This window comes from Mobula birostris, chromosome 9 (genome assembly GCF_030028105.1).
Source record: "Mobula birostris isolate sMobBir1 chromosome 9, sMobBir1.hap1, whole genome shotgun sequence".
Taxonomy (NCBI): domain Eukaryota; kingdom Metazoa; phylum Chordata; class Chondrichthyes; order Myliobatiformes; family Myliobatidae; genus Mobula; species Mobula birostris.
This window is the reverse complement of record NC_092378.1, coordinates 87,296,629-87,318,360: the sequence shown is the minus strand read 5'-3', so window position 1 is coordinate 87,318,360 and position 21,732 is coordinate 87,296,629. Positions and strand designations below refer to the sequence as shown.

At 41.6% G+C, this 21,732-nt stretch overlaps 1 protein-coding gene across 5 annotated transcripts in view; it reads right to left on the bottom strand.

Moving 5' to 3' along the window:
* LOC140202867 (TOM1-like protein 2) overlaps positions 1–21,732 on the bottom strand; it is a 180,699-nt gene that overhangs the window by 34,490 nt on the left and 124,477 nt on the right. The window contains exon 14 of one of the 5 annotated variants that reach the window (XM_072268369.1): positions 8,966–9,100. The exons of the other annotated variants lie outside the window; for them this stretch is intronic. Within the exon in view, the coding sequence (XP_072124470.1) occupies positions 9,059–9,100 (42 nt within the window). The 3' untranslated portion in view covers positions 8,966–9,058. Of the gene's footprint in view, positions 1–8,965; positions 9,101–21,732 lie in introns of those variants that run through there. 5 annotated transcript variants of the gene reach the window in all.

The window sequence follows — 21,732 nt, the reverse complement described above, 5'->3', positions numbered from 1 at the left end:
TTTTTACTCTGCCTCCTTATCTTTTTTTCTCCTGCCCTGATGAAGGGTCTCGGCCTGATATGCCAACTGTACTCTTTTTCATAGACGCTGCCTGGCTTGGTGCGTTCCTCCAGCATTTTCTGTGTGTTCGCTGATACTGTAAAGAATTGTGCTAACCACTACACTACTGTGCTGTCCCTACTGACTAATACTTCCAGCAAAGTTCTTGTTGATCAGCTTTTACTTTTTTGTACTTCCAATACAAAACCAATAGTGGGTGCACATTACTTTATTAGGACAGGTTTAAAATGTAGAAGCAATTCCAGTGGCATTAGCTTTCAGAAATCAAATTTAGGTAAAAAATCATTCATGCAAAGATAACACACAATTAAAATGCAAAGCTTGTGCCTAAGTACAAGAAAGAAAATAGATTCTAGATTAATCTTTCAAGAAGGAAACAAAAAAAAGTTTAATTACATTGCTGAGTTGTGATGAACACATTTTTGAACAAAGAACAGGAAAGGGACAGGGCAAGGAAAGTTTAGAAATGGGAATGGGGGAAAGAAACCATCAGGGTCATAGTCATACAATTTAGATTCCAAAGGGGCGGGGGGAAGGTAAATAAAAGACTGCATTGAGAAACATGATTTTTTTCCAGCCAAATTGAGAAGCTGCAATGTAAAATAAACTACAGTGCTTTGAAAAATGTACTCAGCCCCCACAATAATTTTCATACTTTACAGTCTAATTTTCTAAATCATATATTGAAGTAGGATTTTTTGAACTAATTTACAAAACATTGTGCATCATGTCAAATCAAAAGAAAAATTCCAAATTCTGCCAACAATTTACCAAAAATTAAAAACCAAAATTGTGAAGCTGAAAAGGTATTCATCCCCTTTCCAATTACAATACTAACTTTCTTATGTTACCAAATCAGCAATTTGTTGATGTAGAAAATTGGAGGCTCACCTGTTTGCAATTAATTCATAAGAATAAATACCCACTGTCTCTGTGAGGTCCAACAGTATGGTAAATTTTCAACAGCTCAAACCAAAATTAAGACAAAAGAGCATTCAAAGCAAGTCAGGAAAATGATAATAGAGAAGCACAAATCCGGGGAATGGTACAAGACCATCTCAAAGGCACTGAACATACCTCAGAGCTCAGTGCAGTCCATTATGAAAAAGTGAAAAAATATGAAACCGCAGCTAGACTGCCTAGGTCAGGCTGCTCATCTAAAAGTCACTGAGTGAGCTGCAACTGGAGATGAGGTTCATGACTCAGCAATCTAAGGCCTTGCACAAAAATGGTACTTATGAAAGAGTGGCAAGAAAAAAAGCCTTGACTAAGCTTGCCTGTAAAGACTTTGCAAAGCGACACTTAGAAGATACTGTAAAGGTGTGGAAGAGATCTTGTGGTTGGATGAGACTAAAATAGAACTTTTTGATCTCAACACGAAGTGGTATGTGTGCATAAATATAATACTGCGCATTAGCCAGCAACTCCATCCCTACTGTAAAGTTTGGTGGAGGTAGCATCATGCTATGGGGATGCTTTTCAGCAGCTGGGATGGGAAATCTGGTCAGGATTGATGGGAAGAAGAATGTTGCTAAATACAGACAGATCCTGGATAAAAACCTGCTAACCTCTGCCAGAAAGCTTAAACTGGTGAGGAAATTTGTCTTTTAGGAGGACAACAACCCAAAGTACACTGCCAGAGCAACAATGGAGTAGCTTAAAATGAAGACAATTGATCCTTGAGTGGCCCAGTCAGTCCAGACCTTAGCCTGATTGAACATCTCGGCCAAGACCTCAAGGTTGTTGTCCACTGCCACTCCCAAATAACCTGGCACAGCTTGAGCAATTTTACATGGAGGAACGGGCAAACCTTGCTCCATCACTTTGTGCAAAGTGAAAAGAGCCTTATCCAAAAAGACTATTGGCTATAATAGCTGTGAGAGGTGGTTCAACTTAGCACTGAGCAAAGGGGGATGATTACTTCTGAATTGCTGACATTTCATTTTTTTGAATTTTTAGTTTTCTGTGTTTTACGATTTTCCCTGTTTTTGGGCTCTACTATGAAAAAGGAGCATGTCATTCACAAATAAAAATTCTCGGTTAAATTGGTCAAAATTCCTAGTTGTAATACACATTTATGTGAACGAAGGGTTGGGGCTGAATACTTTTACAAGGCACTGTAATTTAACCATTTGCTCTAGGAATTAGAATTTATTAATTGTTAATCCTACTGTGATAAAAGGAATCTTACTGAATTTCATTCCAAAACTGCACTGTATGAGACCATAAGATCATAAAATAAAGGAGCAGAATTAGGCCATTCATCCCAACAAGTCTATTCTGTCATTCCATCACTGCTGGATCCATTATCCCTCTCAACCCCATTCTCCTGTAACCTTTCACGCCCTGACTAATCAATAACCTATCAACCTCTGCCTTATATAAGGGGCCCAAAAGTGCTCACAATACTCCAAGTGAGGCCTCACCAGCACCCTAAACACCCTCAGCATCACATCCTTGCTTTTAGTCCTCTTTAAATGAATGCTAACATTGCATTTGCCTTCCTCACCACAACTCAACTTGCAGGTTAACCTTCAGGGAATCCTACACAAGGACTCCCAAGTCCCTTTACACCTGGGATTTTTGAATTTTCTGCTTGCTTAGAAAATAGTCTACGCTTTTGTTCGTTCTACGAAAGTGCATGACCATACACTTCCCGACACTGTATTCCATTTGCCACTTCTTTGCCCACTCTCCTAATCTATCTAAGTCCTTCTGCAGACTCCCTGTTTCCTCAACACTACCTCCCCTTCCACCTATCTTCGCATCATCTGCAAATTGGCCACAAAGCCATCAATTCGTTCATACAAATCATTGACATATATTATGAAAAGCAGTCCCAACACTGACCAGTCACCAAGAAAAGGCTCCCTTTATTCCCACTCTTTGCTACCTTGCAATCAGTCCCTTCAATCCTCTATCCATGCTAGTGCCTTTCCTGTAATACCATGGGCTCTTGTTAAGTAGCCTCATGTGCAGCACCTTGTCAAAGGCCTTCTGAAAATCCAAGTACACAACATCCACCATTTCTCCTTTGTCTATCTTGCTTGTAATATCCTCAAAGAATTCCAATGTGGTAAACCATATATATACGTTGTGACTGGGTTAACTGTTTGGACACGCCCCTCTGCTGACTGCTCCTGTGGCTCCTCCCACAGAGTCCTGTATAAAGGTGTTTCGCCTTGCCCCTCCCCCCCAGTCCGGGGGCAGACACTCACCGTGGAAGTCGTATTGTACAGCGAATAAAAGCCTTTCAGTATTTTACCAAACCTCAGTTATTTGGAGTTCTTGAAGGTGCTTCAATTTTATTCGCTGTACGATACGACCTCCATGGTGAGTGTCTGCCCCCAGACTGAGGGGGAGGGGCAAGGCGAAACACCTTTATACAGGATTCTGTGGGAGGAGCCACAGGGGCAGTCAGTAGAGGGGCGTGTCCAGTTAACCCAGTCACAACATATATATATATATGGTTTACCACATTCACACCACTACCACTTCAGTTATAAAAGCCCTGCGCAAGCTCTTCACTCTGTTCTGATACCCATGCTAATATCCACAGTGACAGAGGGTCCTCGTTTATGAGTGACGAGCTGCGCCAATATCTACTGGCTAGGGCAATTGCAACTAGTAGGACCACGAGCTATAATCCCCAGGGGAATGGACAGGTAGAGAAGTAGAATGGCACAGTGTGGAAAGCCACACTCTTAGCCCTCAGGTCAAAGGGACTGCCAGTCTCCCACTGGCAGGAGGTCCTTCCCGAGGCACTCCACTCCATCCGCTCCCTGTTATGCACAGCCACCAATGCCACCCCTCATGAGTGGCTCTTTTCTTTTCTCAGAAGGTTGACCACTGGAACCACCCTACCAACTTGGTTGACGTCCCCGGGGCCAGTGCTGCTCCGGAAACATGTGAAGAGCAATAAATACTCCCCGATGGTCGAGAGGGTTCACTTACTTCATGCGAACCCTCAGTATGCCTACGTGGTTTTACCTGATGGGCGGGAGGACACGGTCTCCATCCGTGACCTGGCGCCCGCAGGAGGACCAGACCCCTACCCTGAACACTCCGTGGTGACTATTGACCCCATACCCACCGAAGTATGTACCCACGAGACACCGCGCACTCCAAACCCTACACAGACACCACACGACTCTCCCATACCAGGCGCGACGCACACGCACGAGGAATTAACAATGCCTAACGTGCTGGCACCTCAAGTCAGGCCGGAACCAGCACAAGTGCCATCGCCGACGCAATCACCACTGGTGCTACGTAGATCACAGCGACGGACTCGACCGCCTGATAGACTTAACCTGTAAATATACTTGCTGTAAATATTGTCAGTCACTTCACCCCACGGGACTCTTTTTAAAAAAAGGAGGGGTGAATGTGGTAAACCATATATATATATATATATATATATATATATATATATGTTGTAACTGGGTTAACTGTCTGGACACACCCCTCTGCTGACTGCCCCTGTGGCTCCTCCCACAGAGTCCTGTATAAAGGTGTTTCGCCTTGCCTCTCCCCCTCAGTCGGGGGGCAGACACTCACCATGGAGGTCGTATTGTACAGCGAATAAAAGTCTTTCAGTATTTTACCAAACCTCAGTCTTTTGGAGTTATTAAAGGTGCTTCATCCAACAGATTTTTCAGATAAGATTTTCCCTTATGGAATCCAGAATCAGAATCAAAATCAGGTTTATTATCACCGGCATGTGCCGTTAAATTTGTTAACTTTGCTGACTTTGCCATGCTGACTTTCACCCATTTTATCATGTGCCTCCAAGTACCATGAGACCTCATCCTTAACAATCTACTTTAACATCTTCCCAACCACTGAAGTCAGGCTAACTGTCCTATAATTTCCTTTGTTCTGTTTCTCTATCTTCTTGAAGAGAGGAATAACATTTAAAATTTCATGTCCTCTGGAACCATGCCAGAATTTAGTGATTCTTCAAAGATCATTACCAATGGCTCCACAATCTCCCCAGCCACCTCCTTCAGAGCCCTGTTATGACTCTTGGATTTACTGAGTATCCCCTCAAGAATATGAATCTCAGGGTTGTAAATGGTAACATATATGTTTTTTGATAATAAATTCACCTTGTACTTTGTTGGTTCTGAAAAGCTTCCCAATCCTCTAGCTTTCCATTAATTTTTGCTATATTATATGCTTACTGTTTGGCTTTTATGCTGTCTTTGACTTCCTTCGTCAGCCCTAGTTATGTTATCCTTCCTTCTTCATTTTTGGGATGTACCTATTCTGCTCCTGGTTTATTTTTAGAGCCAGGAAATTATAGGCCGGCAAGCCTGACATCAGTAGTGGGAAAGTTATTGGAAGTCATTCTAAGGGACCAGATATATGAATATTTGGAAAGACATGGACTGATTAGGGATAGTCAGCATGGTAGGTTGTGTCTAACCAACCTTACGGAGTTTTTCAAGAAACTTACCAGGAAAGTTGATGAAGGCAAGGTGGTGGACGTTATCTACATGGTCTACAGCAAGGCATATGACAAAGTCCGCATAGGAGGCTGTTCAGGAAGGTTCAGTCACTTGGTATTCCAGATGAGGTAGTAAATTGGATTAGACATTGGCTTTGCGGGAGAAGCCAGACAGTGGTAGCAGATGGTTGCCTTTCTGACTAGTGGAGGCCTGTGATTAGTGGATTGCCGCAGGGACAGATGGTGCGTCTGTTGTTATTTGTCATCTATATCAACAATCTGGATGATAATATGGTTAACTGGATCAGCAAATTTGCAGATGAAACCAAGATCGGGAGTGCAGTGGGCACCAAGGAGACTATTAAAACATGCACTGGGATCTGAACCAGCTGTAAAAATGGCAGATGGAATTTAATGCAGACAAGTGTGAGGTGTTGCTTTTCGATAGGACCAACCAGAGTAGGTTGTATACAGCGAACGGTAGGGCACTGAGGAGTGCAATGGTACAAAGGGATCTGGAAATACAGGTCTGGGGCGTCACAGGTGGATAGGAACATAAAGAAAGCTTTTGGCGCATTGGTCTTCCTAAACCAAAGTACTGAGTATAGGAGATATGATGATATGTTGAAGTTATATAAGACATTGGTGAGGCCTATTTTGCTGTATTCTGTGCAGTTTTGGTCACCTACCTACAAATAAGATTGAAAGAGTACAGAGAAAATTTACAAGGATGTTGCTGGGACTAGAGGACCTGAGTTATAAGGAAATACTGAATAGGTTAGAACTTTGTTCCTTGGAACATAGAAGATTAAGGGGGGATTTGATATAGGTGTACAAAATTATGAGGGGTATAGATCAGGAAAATGTAAGCGGGCTTTTTCCACTGAGGTTGGGTGAAACTACAACTAGAGGTCATGGATTAAGGGTGAAAAGTAAAAAGGTTAAGGGGAACATGAGGGGAAACACTCAGAGGGTCATGGGAGTGTAGAGCCAGTTGCAAACACAAGTGGTGCATGTGAGCTCAGTTTCAATGTTTAAGAGAAGTTTGGATAGGTACAATTGCAAGAAAAAGTTTGTGAACCCTTTGCAGTTACCTGGTTTTCTGCATTAAATCTCATTTAATTCACAGTAATAGACAAACATAATCTGTCTAAACTAGTAACACACTCACACACAATTGTACTTTTCACGTCTTTAATGAACACATTGTTTAAGTATGTGAACCCTTTTATTTAATAAGTGGTAGAACCTCCTTTAGCAGCAAACCACCACCAAACATTTCCTGTAGCTGCTAATCAGACTTGGACAATAGCGAGGAGGAATTTTAGACCATTCCTCCATATAAATCTGTTTCAGTTCATCCATATTTATGGGATATCTTGCATGAACAGCTCTCTTCAGGTCAAGGCACAGCATCTCAACTGGTTAAGGTGTAGCCTCTAACTTGGCCATTCCAAAACATGTACTTTCTTGTTTTTAAACCATTCAATTGTTCATTGTGCTTCAGATCAGTGTCTTATTGCATCATCCAACTTCTATTAAGCTTTAGTTAACAGACTGTTACCTTGACATTCTCCTGTAAAATGTCTTGATACAATTTTGAATTCATTGTTCCCTCAACAACTGCAAGCTGTCCAGGTCCTGAGGCAGCAAAGTAGCCCCAAACCATGATGCTCCTTCCACCATGCTTCACAGTGGGATGAGATTTTGGTGTTGGTGTGCAGTCCCTTTTTCCTCCAAACATAGCGGTGTGCATTTCCGCCAAAAGGTTCAACTTTTGTCTCATCTGTCCACAAAACATTGCCCTAGAAGCATTATGGAACATCCAGGTGGTCTTTTGAAAACTTGAGACATGCAGCAATGTTTTTTCAGAGAGCACTGGTTTCCTCTGTGGTGTCCTCCTATGAACACCATTTTTGTTCAGTGTTTTTCTTTTAGTGAACACATGAACAGAGACTTCAGCAAGTTCTAGAGAATTCTGCAGGTCTTTTGCTATTACCCTTGGGTTCTTTTTCACCTCCTCCAACATTGCACATTGTGCTCTTGGTGTAATCTTTGCAGGACGCCCACTGCTAAGGTGAGTAGTAACAATATTGAATTTCCTCCATTTGTAGACAATTTCTCTTACTGTGGACTGATGAACACTTAGGGCTTTAGAAGTGCCTTTTCCAGCTTCATGTATTTCTACAATTCTTCTGCTAAGTTCCTCTGGAAGTTGTTTTGTTTGCACATAAACAATTTTTTCCTGAGAAGAGCAGGCTCTGTCAGTAACCTGATTTTATGCGTCTTTTTTTATAGGGCAGGGCGCCTCTGCAACCCACACATCCAATCTCATCTCAATGATTGCAACACCTGACTCCAAACAGCTTTTGTAGAAGGCACTAAACTGTGATTGTTTAAATGATGTACTCAGTATTGATAAGAAGTACAATTGTTTGTGTGTTGATTAGTTCAGGCAGATTGTGTTTGTCTATTATTGTGACTTAGATGAAAATCAGGCCACATTTTATGAGTAATTAATACAGAAAATCAGATAATTGTAAAGGGTTCACAAACTTTTTCTTGCAACTGTACATGGATGGTAGGTGAATGGAGGGCTATGCAGGTTAATGGGAGTAGGTAGTTTAAATGGTTTCAGCATGGATTAGATGGGCCAGATGGCCTGTTTCTGTGCTGTTCTTTTCTATGACTCTATTACAATGACACAAATTCTTCCCATACCAGTACAATCTTCAATACCATCTGACTAAAAGTAGTTTTAAACTGATGGAAAACAGATTTAGATCTATATACAGTATGTTACACTGTAAGGATACATAATCTGGTACTATTGTAAACTTGGTCTTTTACAGTGCAGATTTAGATTAAGAAGGTTGTGGTTAATGAAGAGAAATTGTTTAGCAGGGTACAGCAAATCAATGCGGTGAAAGCTCACCAGTCCTTGTGTCATGAGCCACTTGTCTATAGGCTCGATGCCTGGATTGTCAACTCTAATGTTCAGCTGCATCAGTTACAGAACATTCCCATAGGCCCCGCGGTAACAAAAATTAGAACACAGCCAAGAAAGGAAAAGACAAATTAAAAAGAAATCCACATGAGATTACTGTATCTTTAAAACAATTTGTTGCATTGCTGCTAAACTTCTTTTGAATGAATAGCATTGCCCAAAGCTTAAAAAGTTTACGCCGAAATAATACAAATAATGGTCATACACGGATCCAAAAAAAGATAGTTGATTATAGTTCAATGTAATAACATTTTCTATCTATTTCTAACATTCAGTGTCCTTAAATTAGTTTACTGATTGGGATAATGAACAGGTTACATAAAACAATGAATAAATTTGCAAACAGATGCATGGAAACTTCCAAAATCCATTAAAATTGATGCATATTTTGACACTAAAAATGAAATTATTTCAATGTGCATTTAACTGGAATATTTTTACACTTTTATTAGCAGCAACAAAAATGAAATTATTAACTTAGTTTAATATGTACTTGAACAGACTTAAATGGTGTTTTTTTTTTCCTAAAAGGGATTCCATTATTCTCTTCTGATATAAATCATTCTGTCGAAGGCTTCTTTCTGAAAGTAGAAATGCTGGTACTCAGTCTCTACTAAGAGAAAATAACTGCAAAACTCAATGGCACACTGATAAAGCTGGCACTACAAATACACCACAGATCTCAGTCCATCCGTAATGTTATCAGGTCATATTTCCATACATCAACATTTTTAAAAATCATACTTGAATAGAGTACTGCAGCTCTATTAATCATTTCTGCACCCCTGTTCAGTTTGTTAACTTATTTGAGGATGATTGCAAACAGAACAAAATACAAAATTCATTTCTCAAATTACTAAGATTTACATCCCCTGTTACTTATTAGGTAAAAGCTAATCAAGCAAATTTTCTACAAGTCTGTGATTCAACTGGCAAAGCAGTTCTAACACTATAATGATGTCAAGTGTCCAGTGTGGTCCTGAGTTTTATGGGTTGAAAAGGGTGAAGTAAGTTAGGTATTGTTCTGTTCTACTGCAAACACAAATGCAAGTACAATCTTGGGCTCTTCTGGGCTGACTTCCCCTTCACACATCATTAGTCTGTCTGTGTTCAGTCTACATAATGAGAAAATTGCTACTTGAGTAAGAGAAGTGGCACTACCTAACCCAGCAACATTTGAAATGTTTAGGATCAATGGTGTGTGAGCAAAGGAAGAAAGAAAGGTCAATAGTCCCTGCAAACTAGAAAAAAAACTAATGAGAGATTGTTGAATAACAATATTCACTTCAAAACATAATAAAGCAGTTCTAGAGCTTTGGTAGAGTTCACTGAAAAAATAACTAATGGACATTGCAACACACCAAACAACCTCATAGTTCAGGTAGTTATGTTAATGCTGCAAAACAGATTTTGGTGCTTTCTTCTAATATACTCCATTGCCTCTCTAATCAAATTCCAAACATCATTCATAAAAGAAAAAAGTATTTGTGAATTAGTACAATTGTAGTTATTGAATAGAAAGTGAATCAGACTTTTCCCATTAGCTCAAGAATTGTAATTACAGCATTATCATCAAGATCACTTTGAAATATCTGTCAGCCAGTTCAAAGTGAAGTTAAAACAGCCTCAAATTCCAAACTGCATTAATTTGCCCACCAAACTTGGGTGCATTCTCCCCAGAAGGGTCTATTACCATGTTGTATTTCTAAAGACACCAGGATCGCCTCAGTAACTCTGGCCTCTACCTGTCAAAAGTATTCTCTTTGCCTCATCCATCCTCCCACTCACCATCTGCAACTTCTGATGATGGATCTTCAACTTGAATTGTCAATTGTTTTCTTTTGCACAGATACTGCCATAGCTACTGAATGGTTCCAGCATTTTCTGCTTTAACTTACAAAGAAGTCAATTTAAAAAATTGTGACAATCAGAAAGAGATGAAAATGTCTGGAAAGTGTTGGATTTGCCTGTTTAATTTTAATTGTAATTTTCTTTGTAGATTAATAATTCATTATCTGCTTGTATTTTAAGTAGCATTTATATGCATAAGTTTAATTTGCCTCTAGTGGCTATACAAAGTATAATTCTGAAAGCTTCTCTGTACTTTCTTCTCATTGGTAATTTTACTGCAGTATTGAATAAGTATTTTCTAATTGGTTGTCTTTTAGCTACAGCAGGGGTCCCTAACCTTTTTTGCACTGCGGACCGGTTTATTATTGACAATATTCTTGCAAACTGGCTGACCGGTGGGGGGGTGGGGGGGGGTGGGTTGGGTTGCCAAAAGACAAGAGTAGCAGTCAAATAGATTGTGTTTACCCCGAAAAGACTACAATGGCCATGAAGCCTTGCGCGGGCACCAGTGCGCACGCGTGTACGTAACGATTTTTTTCTACAAATCGCTTTTGGCGATTCTGTTCGGGGGGGGCGGGGAGCGTTAATCACGACCGAAATATAGGTGATAAGTGGCTAATACACTCAATTTCGTTTCTAAAAGGGTTTATCTAATGAATTTACTATTAAACACACAGCGTATACTTTCCTCGCATGAATATAGCGATAAGTCAATTATCAGGGGAAGATAGGGGAGCTTGAAGTAAGTGTTGAACGAACTCCAGTAGAAGTGGTGGAGGCAGGTTCCATATTATCATTTAAAGAAAAATTGGATAGGTATATGGACAGGAAAGGAATGGAGGGTTATGGGCTGAGTGCAGGTCGGTGGGACTAGGTGAGAGTAGCGTTCGGCACGGACTAGAAGGGGTGAGATCACCTGTTTCTGTGCTGTAATTGTTATATGGTTATATAAGTCAATAGCATCTTAACATTTTAAGTAACGTTTGGATATTAAACACACAGCACACATTTTCCCTGTATGAACATATAAAATCATTGCAACACACCAATATCGCTGAATCAGTGGGAGCCCTGGGCTTGTTTTCCTACAACAAGACCGTCCTAGTGAGGGGTGATGGGAGACAGCGATACTTGAAGGGGGTTCCTTATGTCCAGTCTATTCCGCAATTTAGTTTTTGTTGCATTCATTGCAGAGATATGTTGGTAATGGAAGCAACGTTTTCAGTGCTTTCGTGGCTCTCTCAGGATATTCAGCCTTGACTTTGATCCGGAATGACGGCAGAGGTGTTATGTCAAACATACTTTTCAGCCCGCCGTCATTTGCAAGCTCGAGGAGTTGATCTCCTTCCCACGCTGACATGGACGATGCACGGGTAATGACCTCGCGTGCGTTCAAGCTCAACAGTGCGCATGACAGGGAATGAGGAAAGGTGCGGCTGACTCATATTGCCAAATCATATCGTTTCCTCGCGGCCCAGTAACACATGCTTTGCGGCCCGGTACTGGTCCGTGGCTCGGTGGTTGGGGACCGCTGATCTACAGATTTGAATGGAATTTCTCTTATATCTGGGAATAAAATCAGCTGGTTTATGCTAGGTACCATCTTTAGCTTCTCCCTTCTTCAAATAGCAGTGACCCCCTGCTACTGTTCTTTTCCATTCCCTTTGTTCTATCAATTCTTAATAAAACAATTGTGAAGTAACAAGTTTTATGCCTTCTTCCCAACTTCTAAAGGAAATCTGGACTTAGACACCAGAAGCCAACAATTGGTGTAGTCAGCAAAGACATTACTAAGTTCTGGATTTGTTACACTCAAAGTCAAAAAGGGTAAGAACTTCCTCTTATGTTCCTCCATTGTCTGAGAGAAAAACATGTTCTGACTTTAAGCATCGGATAGGAGTCAGGATTGAGGACTGCAACATAGCTAACTTTTAAAAAAACAGATCTGCAAAAGAGAAATACAAACTGGTAGAGCATCAAAAATTAAATTTGCACAAGCAGTGGAGGATGGATAAAAATAATTAAATGCATGCAACCCAGTGGAGTATTTGAAGAAACTTAAATACATGAAAACTAACAGAGTAGGGGGAAAAGGAATTAAATTTGGGTTGCAGCACAACCTGTTAAAATTTCAGCTGCAAATTATTAAAATTTCAAGATCACAGTAATAAAAAGTACGTATGAATTAAGACTGAATTTAAACAATGACCGAAGTCATGAAACCTACTAAAAACTCTTACCTAAATGAAACATTTAAGTTTGATAAGATTATTGAGGAAGTCTGGACTAAGTATACCATCAATATTCAATGTAATGACATGTGGCTCCAAGATGATATTGTGAAAGTATGGGATAGGAATCAGAAAATAGATGCTACTGACTCAGAGGTAAGACTGTATGGTCAGTTTAATCAAATATGTGAACAATTGAAGGAGTTAACTGGATGAGTAAAGTCTTTTAATAATCAAAAGAAATGTGAAATCTGCGATAAACTACAAAAATAAGCATGAGACAGCAAAAAGTCTAAAGAGCAAATCTTTGCATTAATGTAAGTGTGAAAGAACAACATGGTAATTCAATCAATATGCATTGTAAGGAGTTTGAAGGTAAACTGAAGCAATGTAAGAAAGTGCAGCTGTGACTTCAGACGGGCAGTCCTGCTCATGATGCTTCCAGTGAGCTGCTAGATCATGTTACTCCTGGTACTCTACCCAAGGAACTACAGCTCACATTGAACAATCTCCCTACACAGTGCCACCATCCAAACTCAGGAGAATTACAGCCTACACAGTCAGACTCCAGGAACAGCAGCACCATCTGAATGCCGAGGAATTACAGGATGGATATGAGAAGGATTGTACAGTGGCCACTGGCCACACAAGTGAAGATAACAGTGATGAAACAATAAGATTGACAGCTTGACGCAGATTGATCCAATAAAGACCAAGACACTGAAGACACACAGGACTGAATATAAAACCATTGTTAATCAATATACTGACAAGCTAGTGGCAGATTCATTAACAATTGCTCAACCACTCAACAATCTGCTGAAGGGCAGCAATTGCTTAGACAACCCTGTGATTCTTAATGAAGAACAACTGAAAACATTTCAAACTTTAGAGGTGACATTGTGTACTGCACCTGCATTAAGTATCCCTGACACAGGTTAATCATTTACCCTGTATGTCAATGACAAACACATGATAGCAGTCTTAATTCAAGTACATGGAGATTGTCAGCATCCTGTTGGTTAACTCTACCAAAGTTCTGATTTTATACACTGATGGCTCCTCAACGATTGAAGGGGTAGTTTGAATGATCGTTTCTGGAAATGAAATACCTGCATCAGGAAGCATGGCTTCTGGTACCTCTGTGCCATAGGCAGAACTGAAAGCTTTGACTGAAGCCTGTTAAGTTGGCAGCTGGACGAACAGTATCTACATTGATTTGCAACATGCTTTTGGAATTGTTCATGAGTTTGGGAACTTACAGAGACAAAGAGGATTTCTTACAGCTGTAGGAACTCCAATCAAGAATGGCCAACTTATTGATGTCATACAACAACAGTCAGTAGTTGTCATCGTATTAAAATGTAAAAGTTACTCCAACATGACTACACTGGAAATGCATTCTCAGTTGGAATTGCAAAAAAGGCAGCATGGGAAAGAATAAATGAAATAAAAGAAGTACCAAGAACATATGCAGTGAGCCTGATGTCTGGAATTATGGAAACGAAGTTGAACTCTGTATCACAGACAAACACAAAAGATGTCTGAGAGATGCAAATTCAATGCCTCAGATGGGAAAAGTGGTTCCAGATGGAGAATGGTGGTAAGTTAAATAGTGATGGAGTATCGAATCCATAAAGACTTGTAGCCCCAACTATGTTGCTTCCTTATCTGGCACAGCAAATATACTCCATGGGACATCAGAGAGCAAGAGATTATTGATAGATTCTCCCAATGGTGATGGAATCCAAAGTTCAGGGCACAAGCTTGACCAACATTTGAAAGATGCGTAAAACCATAAGACCATAAGACATAGGAACAGAATTAGGCCATCTGGCCCATCAAGTCTACTCTGCCATTCAATCATGGCTGATCCTCCTTTCCCCTTAGCAGCCCCACTCTCTGGTCTTCTCCCTCTAACCTTAGTTGCAGTGTCTAATCAAAAATCTATCAAGCTCTGCCTTAAATACATCCAATGACCTGGCCTCCACAGCTTCCTGTGGTAATAAATTCCACAAATTCACCACCCTCTGGCTAAATAAATTTCTCCACATCTCTGTTTTAAATGGACATCCCTCTATCCTCCCAACCATCAGGGTCAGGCTAACTGGTCTATAATTTCCTTTCTGCTGCCTTCCTCCTTTCTTAAAGAGTGGAGTGACATTTGCAATTTTCCAGTCCACAGGCACCATGCACCACAGCACCAGGTCCAACGATTTTTTGAAAGATCATTACTAATGCTCCTATTTCAAATGGTCTTATGGCCTCCACAATCTCTACCACTACCTCTTCCAGAACCCTACAGTGCAGTTCATCTGGTCCGGGTGACTTATGCACCTTTAGGTCTTTCAGGTTTTGAGCATCTTCTCCCTTGTAATAGAACTGCACTCACTTTTCTTCCCTCAAAGCCTTCAACATTTGGTACACTGCTAGTGTCTTCCACAGTGAATACTGATGCAAAATAATCAATTAGTTCATTTGCCATCTCCTTGTCCCCCATTATTATTTTTTCCAGACACATTTTCTAGCGGTCCTATATCCACTCTCATATCTCTTATTTTTTTACATACTTGAAAAAGTTTTTATTATCCATTTTGACATTGTTTGCTAGCTTGCTTTCATATTTCATCTTTGATTCTTTCAGTTGCTCTCTGTAGGTTGCAAAAAGCTTCCCAATCTTCTGTCTTCCCACTGATTTTTACTTTGTTGTATGCCCTCCCTTTTGCCTGAAAATGCATCCTGGAGAAGCAGAAAAGCTGCTACAATTAAGTGCTCCTGCCCCACCTGGTCTATGTTTACACTTGCAAGTGGACTACATTACTTTGCTGAAGGGTCAAGGAAAAACAGACATATTGGGTACAGTGGACAAGTTTTCAAGACAGGTGGAAGTTATCCCAGCAAGGAAAACCACTGTGACAAATACAGCAAATGCTCTGATCAAGGACTACATTCCTAGATGGGGACTGCTATGTCACATCGACTCTGACCAAGAAAAATATTTCTCTGGAGTGTTTGTCAGGAACTATGCTGACTGATAAACATTGAATGGTCTTTTCATTGTCCTCATCACCCAGAACATCAGGGCAAGTTGAACAAATGAATGGAATCATTAAACAATGACAAACTAAGTATCATGAGGAAGGCATACAATGACCTATAGCTCTTCCTATAGCCTTGCGTTGTATCAGAGCAAACCAAACAGGACAACTAAGCTAAGTCTAATTAAGGTGGTAATAGGACATCCTACCTCACTGACGAGAGCCCTTGATCGAGGAACGACTATGCAGGCGTGTGGACATCAGTGAGTTAGACCATCGGGAAGAGTTTAAAAAGAAGACAGCTTTATAGAGCAGGCTTCAGAGGAGTGGACGATGTAATAGAGGGAGTCAGAGTAGGAGGACTTTGGCTCAATGGGGCTTCAGCGATAACAGGTCGAGGTGAGCTAAGTTACGTGTGAAGAATAGAAATAGTAAGTATCTCTGTGAGGCTGGTGTTCTGTACAAGGGTGTTGGATGTGGGATGTCCAGGAGACTCCCAGTCTCCTGGAGGGCCACATCTGCGCCAAGTGTATCAAGCTCCAGCTCCTTAGGGACTGGGTTAGGGAACTGAAGATGCTCGATGACCTTCATCTGGTCAGGGAAAGTGAGGAGGTGATAGAAAGGAGCTATAGGCAAGTAGTCACACCGAGCCTCAGGATACAGATAAGTGGATAACAGTCAGAAGAGGGAAAGGCAAGAATCAGATATTAGAAAGTACCCCAGTGGCTGTCCCCCTTAACAATAAGTAGTTTGAGTACTGTTGGGGGGGGGGGGGAATGACCTACCTGGGGGAAGCAACAGTGACCGTGCCTCTGGTAAAGAGTCTGGCCCTGTGGCTCAGAAGGGTAGGGAAAGGAAGAGGACAGCAGCAGTGATAAGGGTCTCTATAGTTAAGGGGTCAGACAGACAATTCTGTAGACGCAGGAAAGAAACATGGATAGCAGTTTGCCTCTCAGGTGCTAGGGTCCAGGACGTTTCTGATCGCGTCCATGATATCCTGAAGTGGGAAGGTGAACAGCCAGAGGTCATGGTACATGTTGGTACCAACGACATAGGTAGGAAAAGGGATGAGGTCCTGAAAACAGACAACAGGGAGTTACGAAGTTGAGAAGCAGGACCTCAAAGGTAGTAATCTCGGGATTATTGTGACAGTGAATATAGGAATAGGGTGAGGTGGAGGATAAATGCATGGCTGAGGGATTGGAGCAGGGGGCAAGGATCCAGATTTCTGGATCACTGGGACCTCTTTTGGGACAGGCGTGACCTGTACAAGGATGGGCTGCACTTGAATCCGAGGGGGGACCAATATCCTAGCAGAGAGGTTTGCAAAGGCTGTTAGGGAGAGTTTAAACTAGAATTGCTTGGGGGGGGGGCGCGGGGTGGTGGGAACTGAACTGAAGGGATGGAGGAAGGGGCAGTTGGCTCACAAATTGAGAAAGCTTGTAGACAGTGTGAGAGGGACGATAGGCAGGTGATAGAGAATGGATAAGCTCAGACTGATGGTTTGAGATGTGTCTATTTTACTGCAATGAAAATCATGAACAAAGCAGATGAACTTAAGCGTGGATCAGTACCTGGAGCTACGATGTTGTGGCCACTACAGAGACTTGAATGCTTCATGGGGCAGGAATGGCTACTTAGAGTGCCAGGCTTTAGATGTTTCAGAAAGGACAGGGAGGGAGGCAAAAGAGGTGGGGGTGTGGCACTGTTGATCAGAGATAGTGTCACGGCTGCAGAAAAGGAGGAAGTCATGGAGAGATTGTCTACTGAGTCTCTGTGGGTGGAAGTTAGGAACAGCAAGAGGTCAATAACTTGATTGGATGTTTTTTATAGACCACCCAATAGTAACCGGGACATCGAGGAGCAAATAGGGAGACAGATTCTAGAAAGGTGTAATAATAACAGGGTTGTTGTGGTGGGAAATTTCAATTTCCCAAATATTGATTGGCATCTTCCGCGAGCAAGGAGCTCAGATGGGGTGGAGTTTGTTAGGTGTGTTCAGGAAGGATTCCTGACACAATATATAGATAAGCCTACAAGAGGAGAGGCTGTACTTGATCTGGTATTGGGAAATGAACCTGGTCAGGTGTCAAGTTTCTCAGTGGGAGAGCATTTTGGAGATAATGATCACACTTCTATCTTTCTTACCATAGAATTGGAGAGGGATAGGAACAGACAAGTTAGGAAAGTGTTTAATTGGAGTAAGGGGAAATATGAAGCTATCAGGCAGGAACTTGGAAGCATAAATTGGGAACAGATGTTCTAAGGGAAATGTATCGCAGAAATGTGGCAAATGTTCAGGGGGTATTGGCGTGATGTTCTGCATAGGTATGTTCCAATGACACAGGGGAAGTATGGTAGGGTACAGGAACCATAGTGTACAAAGGCTATTGAAAATCTAGTCAACGAGAAAAGAAGAGCTTACGAAAGGTTCAAAAAACTAAGTAATGATCGAGAGCTAGAAAACTATTAAGGCTAGCAGGAAGGGGCTTAAGAATGAAATTAGGAGAGCCAGAAAGGGGCCATGAGAAGGCCTTGGCAAGCAGGATTAAGGAAAACCCCAAGGCATTCTACAAGTATGTGAAGACCAAGAGGATAAGATGTGAGAGAATAGGACCAATTAAGTGTGACAGCAAAAAAGTGTGTATGGAACCAGAGGAGATACCTGTAGCAGAAGTACTTAATGAATACTTTGCTTCAGTATTCACTACAGAAAAGGATCATTGCGATTGTAGGGATGACTTACAGCGGACTGAAAAGCTTGAATATATAGACATTAAGAAAGAGGATGAGCTGGAGCTTTTGGAAAGCATCAAGCTGGATAAGTCATTGGGACCAAATGAGATATACCCCGGCTACTGTGGGAGGCATGGGAGGAGATTGTTGAGGCTCTGGCAACAATCTTTGCATCATTAATGGGGCCAGGAGAGGTTCCGGAGGATTGGAGGGTTGCACATGTTGTTCTCTTATTCAAGAAACTGAGTAGAGATAGCCCAGGAAATTATAGACCAGTGAGTCTTACTTCAGTGGTTGGCAAGTTGATGGATAAGATCTTGAGAGGCAGGATTTATGAACATTTGGAGAGGCATAATATGATTAAGAATACTCGGCATAGCTTTGTCAAAGACAGGTTGTGCCTTATGAGCGTGACTGAATTTTTTGAGGATGTGACTAAACACATTGATGAAGGTAGAGCAGTAGATGTAGTGTATATGGATTTTAGCAAGGCATTTGACAAGGTACCCCATACAAGGCTTATTGAGAAAGTAAAGGAGGCATGGGACCCAAGGGGACATTGCTTTGTGGATCCAGAATTGGCTTGCCCACAGAAGGCAAAGAATGGTTGGAGACAGGTCATATTCTGTATGGAGGTTGGTGACCAGTGGTGTGCCATTAGGAATCTGTCTGGGACCCCTGCTATTTGTAATTTTTATAAATGACCTGGATTAGGAAGTGGAGGGATGGGTTAATAAATTTGCTGATGACACAAAGGTTTGGGGTGTTGTGGATAGTGTGGAGGGCTGTCAGAGGTCACAGTGGGACATTGATAGGATGCAAAACTGGGCTGAGAAGAGACAGATGGAGTTCAACCCAGATAAGTGTGAGGTAGTTCATTTTGGTAGGTCAAATATGATGGGAGAATTTAGTATTAATAGTAAGACTCTTAGCAGTGTAGAGGATAAGAGGGATCTTGGGATCCATGTCCATAGGACACTCAAAGCTGCTGTGCAGGTTGACTGTGTGGTTAAGAAGGCATACAGTACATTGGCCTTCATCAACCGTGGGACTGAGTTCATGAGCCGAGGGGTAATGATACAGCTGTATAGGACCTTGGTCAGACCCCACTTGGAGTACTGTGCTCAGTTCTCGTCACCTCACTACAGGAAGGATGTGGAAACTATAGAAAGGCTGCAGAGGAGATTTACAAGGACGTTGCCTGGATTGGGGAGCATGCCCTTTGAGAATAGGTTGAGTGAACTTGGCCTTTTCTCCTTGGAGCGACGGAGGATGAGAGGTGACCTCATAGAGGTGTATAAGATGATGAGAGGCATTGATTGTGTGGATAGTCAGAGGCTTTTTCCCAGGGCTGAAATAGCTAACACGAGAGAGCACAGTTTTAAACTGAGAACTGAAATATCCATCTTCTCTACAGTTGTAAAAGAAAATTCCAGTTGCCTCTCTAGTCAAGAGACACTTTTCGCAGCATTCCTTTACATCATAAGTCCTACAAGTGGGTCAGGGTTCCCAACGGACATATTGCATTCAGCTGAAACAGCAGATATCCATCGAGTTAGCTCAGCTTGAAGGCTTTTCACCTCAGTCCTCAAAAGCTCCATCTCTGTGGCATCAGTGGTTACTTTAGCAGCAGAGGCTATCACTGAAGACACTACTCCACTTTTGGAAATGTTCCACTTCTCAATCATGCTTTCCTCCTCTCTAACTTCTCTGAGTAACTCGATAAAAGAGGGCGCATCTTGTGGGTCATTTGAATACGTAAAGCAATCACGTTATGTGACAGCATGCCCTTCACAACTTGCTCCATCCTCAAGCAATTTTTCTCAGACAGCTGAATGACCCCTGGGTGGCACAAACAATGCAGCAGTTTCTCCAACTTGAAAAGGTAGGCAGGCAGCTCCTCTCCTTTCTCCTGGAATATGCGCCTAAATTTCATCAGAAGATCAGCTGAACTTTCAGTAGTGCCAAAAGCAACTTCCAGGGTTTGCAAGTAATTAGCTAACGTGGCTAATGGGTTTTCCGCCTTTAGGAACCTCACTACATCAGCTGCTGGACCCTTTCAGCTGTTTACCAGTCTCTGTTTTTTCATATTATCTGGTATCCAGTAACTGAGATGTCTGCTCAGTCCAAGCCTCATATTCTTCTTCCCCATCGGGTGTGGGCTTGACTCCAGAGAACACTCCCAGCCTATGATAACTTTGGCTCTCTGCAGGTACACTTTGGCAATTATCAACCAGTGATGTAGTCGCCAAAACCAGCTCAGAATCTACATAAATCAACCACTGAAGGACCTATTAGACCTTTCACATATGACTACTCCTTTCCCTCACTTCACAGAAACGAGAACAACTTGTCTTTAAAGCCTTCACCCTCAGCTACATTCCCCCCATTCTCTAGAGATATAAACTGGTCATGGCCCCAGCTCTCCAGGTGCCTTTATCCTATTGGGCAGCGTGACTTCAGTTACATTACTGGTAGCCTGGACTAACATGACATCCATACCAGCTGACTGGTCAAAATGCCATTCAATCAGTGTAACTTTTCCCAACACTTTCACAGAACTCAGCGCTCAAAGTAGCAGTTTATCAGGAATTTGGACATCCACTCCGCTTGGAACGTAAGTATTACTTATGGATATCCTCTTCAAACTCCACCAAAGCTTAATGCCCACAGCATCCATGATAAAGTACCCTAAATTACAATGAACCTCACTTTCCACAAACACGAGTTTAAACACTGGCTTAAACAAACAAATTAACTGCTTAATCAATCCTTAAACAGCATTCACACAGCAGCCAACCTCAGACATGACTCAGCGGTGAGAAGGTCACCTTTCATAAACAATACATGTCTAGGGTCGGTATGATTTGGGGTTCAACCAAACAGGAAAGTTAGGATGATCCAATTAAGGAACGTAGGTTGTAGTGAATGCTGTGTACCCATACATAGTTATCAGTATCCCAGAAATGACAGATCGTACACCAGCATAAAATTATAAGGCATGTATATTTAACAAATTTTCAACTTTAAGAAACAGTTACAGAAAAAGAAAAGGAAAATAAAAAGGACCCATAACAGTTAAACCAGTCCAATGTGCACATAAACATTGGGGCTCATTTCTGGAGTAGTTGGGGGTGTATCGCTTTACTTGTGCCGGACTCATGGGCTGCGTGAAAGCACACACCACATGCTGAACTTCCCTCGAAGACCTTCTCAAACAAATTGGCTCTTTCAGGAGTATTGGCCCATCATCCTTGGAGCTATTCATCTACACAAAGCACTTCTTGCAATGGAGACTCTCCTTCCAACGGTACTCTGTGGCATCTTCCTTTATGTTCTGTTCCACAGCTCCCGCCA